The sequence below is a fragment of the Melampsora larici-populina genome (genome assembly GCF_000204055.1).
Source record: "Melampsora larici-populina 98AG31 unplaced genomic scaffold MELLAscaffold_15, whole genome shotgun sequence".
NCBI classification, from domain to species: domain Eukaryota; kingdom Fungi; phylum Basidiomycota; class Pucciniomycetes; order Pucciniales; family Melampsoraceae; genus Melampsora; species Melampsora laricis-populina.
The window spans coordinates 150,101-161,268 of NW_006768779.1; the positions used below are offsets into that span (position 1 = coordinate 150,101).

Below are 11,168 nucleotides of genomic sequence, written 5' to 3' on the forward strand. Positions count from 1 at the left end.
CTAACTACATCTACACGCTACATTTCGGACCCATGGGATCATACAGGTCCTGTATACACCAATAGGTTTGGAAGATTCAAGTACACACAGGTGGTTACGCTCCTCCCAAGGATATTGCTGAGATTGATCGACAAGAGTCCAATCGATCGAGGTGTCAGTCAGGTAAGGATCGTAGATGGATAGCTGGATCAGTCAAGGTGCTACGAAATTATTATGCATGTCAGTCCATGTCATTTACCCGCCTCATCATAGATTAGATAACTTACAAGTTTGAATTCTCTCCCGCATCTTGTCATCTTCACAGAGGTAACTCATCTGAACCGTATGCTCATACATTTGTTCCTTAGTCGGTTTGTCGTCCAAAGAACTCTCGACAAAGTGCCATGTTCGAATAATGTTCTTCACGTTCGCCGCCATACCGTCACCCCACTGAAATCCTGGAGCACTCAAGATTTTGTCAAGGGCTGCAACAACCGTTTTCTCAGCTTTGCTCGGTTTGAGGAGTAGTTCTGTCAAAGAAGGGTGTAAAGATAGGATCAGCATGGGATTTTGAAACGTAGGAGTTGCATTCTTGGGGAAAATGCAACTAGTACACAGTGATGAATGAGGATTGAATCAAAAGAAAACTGAGACAGGGATGAGGTCGCATCAAATGAAAGGTTGCAACCGTACAATGAAGAGTATGCAAGCCATGTGCATAGTCTAGTCACATCCTGACGTGGTCGCATCTTTTGATTCAATGCGACCACCGGCGATACATCTTATGAGATAAATCAAGGTCCTTCAGACGTTCCCGTTAGTGACCTGGTCGCATTCTTGGCTTGATTGCGACCATGACACAGGAGATGAAAGCTCCACTGGTATATGATCAACTTGGCGAATACTAGCTAAGTCGAGTAGGTTGTGATTGAAACTGAAAAGGAATGAGGAATGAATTAAAAATAAAAAAGACTTACTAGTCAGGTCGAGTTTGGTCCTGTGGAACAAGCTGTCTGCTTTAGCTGTGAGACCGTATTGAACACTCGCATGAATTTCCTTCTTCGTCATCTTCTTTTTCTTCTGCTTTTAGTCCTTGCCAACATAAACAACTTGACCCTCCTTAGCTTGTGCCTCCTTCGCTTTCAATGCCTTTTCATTACGCTTGGCAGCTAGCGCGACCGGGTCGTCCTCTTTGTCACTAGTCGTGACCTGCTCGGTACTCTTGGGTGGGGGAGCCTCACTCTTGCCTTTAACGTTGGCCTTTGACTTGACTCCAATGTCCGCTAGAGCCTCCTAGTTTGATCTCCTTGGCTTCGAGTAAGAGATACCCAGCGGGATTGATGTCTGTCACTCATAGTATTCCACATACACCATCAGCTAAAGTAAATTGACATTGAATAAGGGAATCAGACTCACCATTTTCATCCGCATCACTCGACACCGCCTCACGTCGAGCCTTCTTAGAAGGTCCTGGTGCGTGAGAATACTTGGTGAATGCTACATTGCAGGCAAGTTCTCATCAGCTACATGCATGGTATAGTATCCAGCAGGTCAACTTACTGATTTCCCCAATGGGATTATCTGCAGCCTTCCTCTTAGGCTTCCATTGACGCGCCGGTGCAATCTCAGGCGCCTTGTAAAGTCGAGGAATCTCATTGAATTGATACGCCTCAATGATCTTGAACTCCGTTTGATTGCCTTCTACAAGTGAGTTCAAATGATCCAACCTGGCTCTTGTGGCACGGTTGAATCGAGTCAAGGCTTGCTTCATGTCTTGGATTTGCTGACGTTGAGGGCCTGACTTGCGCGCTCAAGCTTCCAGCCTAGCTAGGCTCGCGGCAGCATTGTCGTAGAAAGACTTGGCTGGAGGTACATTCTGTCAGCCTCACTACCTCGACCTACATACAATCTCATGGCCAAATGCTTACCCAGCTGGTACTCCTCACGAGCCTCATCAATGGCCATCGTGCGCTCGGGGTCATACTGTGAAGAAAGATGGTCAGTTTTGCCTTCCGCTTCAAATTGTAATGGAATCGCTTACATCTTCCTCATCGTCCTCAGCCTTCTTCTCCTTGGTTTGACCTTCCTTCACATTGACCGGGTCTTTCGGGGTAAACACACCGGCTTCTATCTTATCGTGATCCTGTATGGTGAAGGGAAGGTCATTCATCTTCTGTATACACATGAACATAACTTATCATCACTCACAAGTGCTGTGAGAGTGACGTCCCCTTCCTCATCAGAGATGTCCATCGAGATTTCCTGCTGTTGGCCATGGTTAGTAAAATAAGTCGCATTTGAAAAGGAAATGCGACCACTCACTTGACTGCCATGCTTTGCAGGTCCTTGGGTCCGATCCTTGGCTGCTGGTCGTGTCTCTTCGTCATCTAGCACTCCTTCAGGATGGGTTGCCTGCTTGGTTTGTTTGAGTAACATCAGCTTGCCATGGAACGTAACCCTGATCATACGTCGGAGTACCCACACGACTGGATAACTCCGCCTCAGAGCTAGGAAGCCTTGCACTCTTACGCTTCCTACTCATCTCGACCCCAGAATCCTACATATGCAATGTTGTGTCTCAGTGCTTTGATCGCATCTGGGATGTAAATGCGACTTACTTGGCTCGGTTGATGTTCAGCAGCTGGCTTCTGCTTCCTGGCATCCACCTCAAGGGCCTGATCTTGATCTTTTCGTGAATCGACGACACTGACTGACGCAGCTCTGCGCATGTAGATGAAGCGTGAGTCCTGAAGAGACAAAAACTCATCAGCTTCCCCAACATTCACCCAACCTTTCATTAATGAAAGACTTACACCTTCTTCGTCTCCGTCGGCGGACTGTGCACGGGAGTTATCACAGGAAGCCGCCTGTTGCTTGGTTCTCAATGTTAGTCATTCAAGTCGCATTTGTGGGAAAGATGCGACCGTGCTTCATACTGACCTTGATTTCTTCTACACGCCTGCCTTGAGTAGCCTTCTGATTGGCCCGCTTAGGTGCCTGCGGGATTACAAATCATACTTTGGTGGGTTGGCTCTCCTGTTTGAATATGGTAAGTCATCCTCAGTCGAGTGCCAGTCGCATTTTTCAATCAAATGCGACCAACCTGCGTAGATGCCATCTGTACCCCAGCCAAGTTGGTCAACGTCCGCCTGGACTGACCTCGCTGTCCTGCCTGTAAACACGAGTGCCGTCAGCTTTTGTGTATAAATGTAATACAATTCATATCAACTTACCATCTTGTTCATTCCCGCTTTGGCCCGCGTCTCCTGAGGTGTGATCCTCGCACCAATACTGTCCTCGTGGACACTTGCTTGACTGGCGGGTGTTGGGGTGCCTGGTATGTTTTCAGACTCAAAGGTTTTTGTCTACAGAATAGAATCATTAGCTTCAGACGTGCCCAGCCATCTGTCTGGCTCACTTACTATCCTGGGAGGAGCAAGATCCTTCGTCAAGTCGGCGGGTGGCCCGCTGCTACTTTGAGACGAGTTACTAGCACGGCTGGTCTGCGAAAGATAAATCACATTGGTTAGTTAAGTACTGCCTGACACTCATTGGTCGCATTGGCAACGTAAATGCGACGTATCCGTGACTGACCTTGCTGTTCCGTGACATACTCAAACTGTCGTCTACTCGTATTGGTGTCGAGAAGTTGGTTTGTGGTTGTTGGAGTGGATGGTGTCAGTTTCTTTCATTATCATGGTCTTAATGATAGAGCACTGGACATTACTAACCTGGTTAAGCCTTTGATTGATCAGTTGTTGATCCGAATCTACAGTTTGATCAAAAGGAATGGCCTTTTTAGCTGCTACCGCATATTGCCATGGATCAGATAACTCACTTTGTTCAGGTGATCCTGCGATTTCAGCTGGTTTGGTAGTCGAGGTTGAGGTTTCTGTATCTTATAGCTTATGTGTGAATGGGATGTGAAGGTGAGGATTTGAGAATTCCTTGATGATGGAATAGGATGATGAGGAGGAAGTTGATGACGGGAATGGATGGATGAAACGTGGAGGGATCCGGTATGAAACAAGGAATGGAGTGGAAGGGGATTGGCTCGAGACACAAGCAGGGGTTGGTCCTCCTAGGTTTCATCTTGCAATTGTCATCACGTTACGTTAGTGGTTAGGTTTTATACTGTTCACACTGTAACCATGTCCTGTAATGCTTACATGTCTTCACTTGTAATATCCCGTAGGTCTATTGCAATTTGCAACACACAACATACACGTGGCTCGAACTCAAAACCTCTCACGTGTCAAAAAAACATGCAGCTCATCTTAACCACCACCCCGGGCAAGGCGGCGACGCTCCATATGTAGCGTCATGCGGACGCTTCGGACCGGGGCCGCGCTTCACATGGAGCGTCAACAGGTGCCGCACGCCAACTGTCTGAAGCGTCACCGTGCTGCACACCAACCGTTGGTTACCAATAGCATCATCAGTCGCTGCTTGCCTTTCAAGTTTTATTATTCTTTCATCTCATCGCTCTCTTGTACACATCTTCACCTTTGTGCTGTCATTTCTCACCATCCCTTTCAGTTGTATTGAGGATCTTTGCCTTATGAAGTCGAGAATGAAAGACTCACAGCACCTGCTTCATGAGATATAGCATATCTTAAAACGAATGCACAGTCTTTATAAACTGCCTTTAGAGGCACTGGACCTGATCTAGAATTAAAGAAAAACCACAATCTGATTTAGATCAATTTGTTCCTTCACAAGAAGAAAGAACAACAATAGCAAAAACAAATGAACGAAAGGATTTAGTTTGTGTTGTACAAAAGAGATGGTGAAGTAAAGACACTAACAAGGTTAAAGACACTTGGAGGATCAGACATATGTGAGTATTGGGGATCAGTATCTCAAATGATTTGAAACCCAATTGCTTTGGACCTTCCAAATCGATATGAATGATATCAGCATTCAAGCTTTGTCAAGGTCCATCACTCCAGAGATCAAAGCACGGAAGAGAGGCAAAACGGGTTTAGTCAGCTACACTGATTTCTCGAATCCGAAATCAGATTGGTAATTGTAAGCTTGGAAAAGAAAAGCACTTTCAGATGGTAAACAGCGGTTTTGCTTTGGTAAGGACAATGAAAAGAAAACCCACAAATGAGTTCAAACGATTTCGTCTGAATCGTTCTTGTCTGTAGATGCAAGATTTGTAAGAAGAGGTCCAGCTCTAAAATATATCACAACCTCACATGTGATAGTTTCTTTCAATAAACGATTTGATGATACAATACCAAGAGCGGTCATCTCTTTTGGATGATTGGTTCTTTTCAAGGTTTCTGTATCCTCAAATCTTTCAAAGCGTTCTTTATAGTATCTCTAGACGTTCACGTTTTTACCCTCAATGACCAACTCTGTCAAAGATTGAATGTGTGCATGTTCTTTAGAGCTCAAGAGGCAAACCTTTGGACCCAATGAGTGTAGGAACTTGGTGCAAGTTTGTACAATCATCAACATGTTCCATAAGTTTTATAAAATTCTAACCAACATTTTATCATGAACACTCCCTTTCAGAAACCTTCCTGCTGGAACTGAATTCACTATGACTGTGATCCAGCTTCTCACTCTGATTCAAAGTACTGCAGTTGAATCCCAAGATTAAGTTTTGGCCCACCGCACGGTCAAAGTCGACCTGGCATATTGGTCACGCCGTGGCCCAATCAAGGTAGCTATGTAGGGTGCAATTTGAAAAGAAAACATGTAAGAGAACTTGAGCAATGAAATGAGAAAAGAAAACCCTTGAGGGAAGGGAGAGCGGTGACTGATGACGCTGCCAAAAGTTGGTGTGCGGCACGATGACACTTCAGACATTTGACATGCGGCACCTGTTGACGCTCCACGTGAAGCGCCGGCCCCGGTCTGAAGCGCCCGCATGACGCTACATGTGGAGCGTCGCCGCCTTGCCCGGGGTGCACTAGACTATAGAGGCATATGCTCACATATACAGGTAAAGGATATATTGTCTACTGGTGTACTCCTTTGCTTTGTACCAAGTAGTATATCTCTCATCTCTGGGGGGACAGTCTATGGGGTATTACGCCTTCCCATGAGTCAAGCGAGACCACAGGGGGTCGCATTGGCCACTTCAATGCGACCGTCAGATCTTGTATAGGCCTGCATGGTGCCTCACGGTCGCATATGAGTGCTGAATGCGACCGCTGGTCCTTACTCGGCCCCGTGAAGGTAACTCCCTCGCCTCCCTGATGTGTGCAGGGGTCCCATTTCTTATGATCATTGCGACCGTGAGCTTCACGTAGGCTATGTGGATGCGTCATGGTTGCATTTTTGGGGTTCAATGCGACCATGGGCTTTCCACCGTATGGTTTTGGAGGGCGTTGGGCGTTGGGCAGGCGGATCATACGGTCCCTTTTTTTTGCGGGCCATAAGTGTATGGGCCGTTGTGGTAATCAAAAGTATTCAAGAGACAAATACACAATTCATTTTTAGTTTCATTTTTTTTATTTTATTCATTTCATTTTATTTTATTTTATTATTTTATCATTTTATTTCATCATATTTCATTTTATTTTTTTTTATTTTTTATATGTTACATGTTGATTTTTGAGTGTAGGGGGTGTAGTGTAAAATGAAGCCAAAAGTCTAAATTATGGGTTTAGAACTTATGTGTAGTTGAGTGATATATGGGTTATGGGGAGTATACAGGTTTCAAGTTGGAATTTCGAAAATTATGGGTTTTATATGGTTTTATTAAGGTATACAGAATATTATGGTTTTTTGGGTATGGGTTTGAACAAGGCTGAATTTCGAAAATCCAACAACTCAGACAGATGGTGGTAAACTGGGGTGGTAAACTGAAAAAGCAAGCAGGGATCACTTTGAAAGATAGACTTATGGGATTATCAAACAACAGCATTGGTAAATTAAACATTACATATGAAAAGGGTGGATTTGAAACTCGAAAATCACTTTCAAAATCATAAAAAGTGCTATTTTCAATCATACAACTGTGATTTTGGGGTACCACAGCATCTTATCAGCCTAGAAATAAGCTGGGGAGGGTTATATGTTCGCATATGAACATGGAAAATCAATTATAAACCATATACAACAACATTAGTGGTAATATCAGGTGGTAAACTGGGTAAATTCAATTTCGAGTATTTTCACATAAAATCGAATTTCATTTTGAGGGTACAACCAATAGAGTTAGAGTTTAGCTTGGCTGAGCAGAGTTGTAGAGCGGAAGCAGCCCTTTCGTGCTGTCTATTCAGAATTTTGATACAGTCCCTATTTCTCATTTTCTTTTCAGGCTTCAAGGCTAAATTGGCGAATTTTTTAGTTTTTGTGGTAAACAGCTCAGTTTTAATGATAAATGTGTGCTTGAAAATTTGTGAATGATACATGTGGGTGCTTTGAAGATGTTTATCAATTTTAATCTGGGGGTTCATTGAGAGTTATGCTGTGAAAAAGTTGTATGAGGGTGAATTTCGAGTTTGAGGGGTGTTTTTGTCCTACTTTCTTTTTTTGTGTGTGTTTCAATTTTGATATAGTCAAGTGTCTCTTTTCCTCCCCTTTGGGAGCCTTTGAGTTAGGAAAAATAATTACTAGATTTTTAGAATAAGCTGTTATCTTTTATTATTATCATTCAGGTAAACAACTAATGAAAGTTGGAATTTTATAATAATAAGACCCTTATTCATCTTTTAATTAATTTCTTGTTGAGTTGTAAGCTCATTTGATCATTTGGAAGGTGCCTGAGTGCGCCTAGATTGTGCTATTTTTGAAGTTATTGTCCTATTTCAGCCTGGTTCTTATTAATCCAAAGACTTGAAGGTCTTAAATTTAATTCATTGACTAGCCCTATTGGCAGCGGGCGCCGCACAGTCCGCTCTCAAAAGACTATTGCATTAAAACAGACCTGTGCCAAAGATGCACCGCAAAGTGGACCGTGGTCTCTCGCCACTCTCATCAGTCCAATGCTCACCCTCAGTTAATCTGGTATTTGTCTCAGTTGTACCACAACTCACATACTCATGATTGACAGTATGCTTGAAAAAGTTGATTTTATTACGCCCAACCAAACACACTATCCCTGACATCTCAGGAATCATGACACACTCAGGCATGTTGCCACTCCCCACGCACCGTCAAAAACTCCCATATTGAGACACCCAGAATTTATACTCTCTAAGTTGAAACCAAAACCCAACACAATAGAAGGTCACTAAAATCAGAAAAAGAAAACCTTGCTCATCGATCATGATGCATGCAACCCGGATCCTGCACCCAGCAACCCAAGTCAAACCTGCCACCCTCAAGCTCTAAGGAAGCTGAGAAACCATGAATACTGAAGTATCTTTGTTCACTCGCACTTGTAGTCGCAGCCTGTTAGAAATGTTTCACAACGTTAGCAAGGGTACATCAACGCGAGCAGAATCGTGAGCTTTCTCACCACCAAGTCGTCACTCTCAGAAGATAAAGAAACCTGTAACCATTCAGTTACTCTGATATTCAGGCCTCGTCATTATACCCTAAGAAAATATGCATCAGACGGTTAGACAAAATTGACTAAGGATGCCGACACCAAAATTTGCTCACCAAAAGCTCATAGTAACTACATTGATGACTGAAGTGACATGTTATGTTATATTGTTCAAACGACTTGACCGCCGCTGGATCCTTTGTCCTAGAATCGTAAGTCAAGAAGACAATGTGCTTGAAGTTGATGGGCAAAGAAACCACGGTACCGTCCTCACACTTCAATACCCGGCACCAATAATTAACTGAAATATGATACCCTGTCACCAGAATTCGCATATGCTCGAAGAACTTTGAATGCCACGTGTTGCATCAAGGCGGAATTGGGGTTGATGCAATCGGCGCCTGAATCGGATTGTGAACCAACGGCGTGGGTGGATTGATCTTTTTGATGCACATTGCTATTAATATCGTAATACACTAAACAATCAAACGATAATGCCCGCAACGCTGCCATGCCCGAGATTAGAAATGAGTCGTCCCAGCATCTTGAAAACGTTGAGATCATAAAAGGCGAAGTTAGACAAATGCATCTGAAGACGCAAGGTATGACGGCGATTGACCATGCCTTCCCAATCAGGCGTAGATTAAGCAGTTGCAATATTAAATCAGAATCCAGGTAGGGGTGATCAAGGGAGTCTATGACGTTGATAAATCTTCCTGGGCATGAGTCAATCAAGTGTCTTAAAACAATCCCTATAATCTCAATTGGTAGTAAGGTGATGAGCGACATGATTAGAACAGCGATCAAGCTAGACAGATAGGTGAGAGCAGTCTAGACTACAGATAGGGACTAACCCTCCTTCCTGAAGAAATCGATGGCAGTCATCATCCATGATACTGATGATTGGGGAGTGAAGAAGCTGATTGGGGTCCCCAGCCGTATACGATCCTTTTCACACGCAAGAATCTGAATCACCACAATATGACATTGACACCCGTTCGTATAGCAAAGTCAGTCATAGCAAACCTAAACAAAATTCATGACCGGAGAGTAAAGCCAAAAACTCACCTTGTTGGACATGAGATGCAAGCTCTGGCGTACTGATTCAGCAGTGTCAATTTTCAGAGCGGACAGGCGGCAACACAAACATGGACAATGATCCATCAGGCCCGACCCGGTCAATTTGAGCATCGGTCTTCTATGTTCGTAGTACACATCGATGGACTGAGGATATGTGTTCACCAGTCCGTGTGGATCTGGTTAACAGCATCACAGCCGTGTCTGCGCGCAGAGCGTTCGAAATGAGTTGCCGGCTTGAGCTGTGGTAAGGCAAGTTGATAGCATACTTAATCAATGTTGAACCGGTCGTAAACCTCCCTCACATTACAGAAACCTGCCTACGCCGCCCATCTCATCAAGGACCGCAAATAAGTGTGTGACAAGGTGTCGATGTATCAAGACCAATAACAACAGCATTGGAATCTGACATATGAAACGGGATGCCCTGATGAACTTTATAAGTCAAAATGTTGAATCTTGATCATGGTGATCAAGTCACGATAACATAGTCTATAACATAATTTGAACAAAGAAAACAATGAAAGAAAAGTCCGCCCATATGCCACCACGTAAAAGACAAATTACAAATCTGATGAGACTATCACCCCTCTAAGATTGGGTGATACACTATATTTTTGGTAGACAATTCATCCTGATCCAAAGCAATACATACGTGAACGTTAGTGGCCAAAGTACAGCGCAAAAGCGCAACATATAGTTGGCCATGAGTGAATACCGGATTGGGTAATAAGACGGTCACCCTTTGCAAACTCTGGCCTTGACTCTTGTTGATGGTCATGCAGAAAGCCGGAACAACCGGGAATTGCAACCGATAAAAGGGGATCGGGCAATTCTCATTCCCTTCATGATGCAGCCTCATCCTGGGAAGACTTATTGAAGTCCCAATAGATTCGCCAGTCAAAATGCGGCATTGTAGAGCATTGGCAGCGTAATCCGTAATCAATAACCTCGTACCGTTGCACAATCCACCCGCCAATTGCAAATTTCGCAAGACCATCACGGACGCCGCAACCTTGAGACGCATTTCGTGAGATGAGAAACCGGGAAAATCAAACGTGTTTAAGACGTCAACGGTTACAGGATTGCAAAAAGATTCGTCCATCAGATCAACTGAAGTGGAAAATTGATATTCCCCAGGCAAAGAGTCCATTACGTATTCATTTATCATTGACATTGTTGAGTTGAGAGGCGTTATTACACAACGGCTTGAGTATAAGTCTGTTAAATCAGGCCAGTTCCGGCTTGTGACTAAGTCGCCTGCTCCACCGTACTCCGTATCAACTAAGTCTGGGTCAAACACCAAAGGTGGACGGACAACTGAAACGTTGCAGTGCATCAGGTCCAGCACTTGACCGTAATCTGTCTGCAATCGACCTGACCCTAAATCCAATAACCAGGCAGCAAAGATTTTGTTGGTAGGGTCGGCTTGAGCGCTATTGCCTCCTAGACAAATGTTCAGCGTCAATGCAAACCGAGTGATGTGTGACCACAAAAATGACGCCTTTAAACTTTCAGCTGCTTGAGCCATCAGGTTCGCTCGCCTGACAATGGGGAGTGTTTGCCGGAAATCACCAGCAAACAGAACTACTTTACCTCCAAAGGGTAAGTCAATCCCGGTTATATCGGCCTGATTGTTCGATCAACACATTCAATA

At 44.0% G+C, this 11,168-nt stretch overlaps 1 protein-coding gene across 1 annotated transcript; it reads right to left on the reverse strand.

Annotated features, from left to right (window-relative positions):
• Positions 1-246: 246 nt before the first annotated feature.
• MELLADRAFT_105772 (uncharacterized protein) lies at positions 247-4,817 on the reverse strand (the record flags this gene model as incomplete). Its single annotated transcript, XM_007409382.1, has 20 exons — positions 247-586; positions 673-760; positions 1,095-1,262; positions 1,396-1,476; positions 1,540-1,680; positions 1,908-1,962; positions 2,021-2,122; positions 2,188-2,244; positions 2,302-2,391; positions 2,462-2,536; positions 2,598-2,726; positions 2,793-2,846; positions 2,920-2,976; positions 3,083-3,151; positions 3,213-3,344; positions 3,402-3,482; positions 3,711-3,871; positions 4,507-4,537; positions 4,566-4,647; positions 4,759-4,817. 20 exons carry the CDS (start codon positions 4,815-4,817, stop codon positions 247-249), a joined length of 2,052 nt encoding a protein of 683 aa, XP_007409444.1.
• Positions 4,818-11,168: the final 6,351 nt, after the last annotated feature.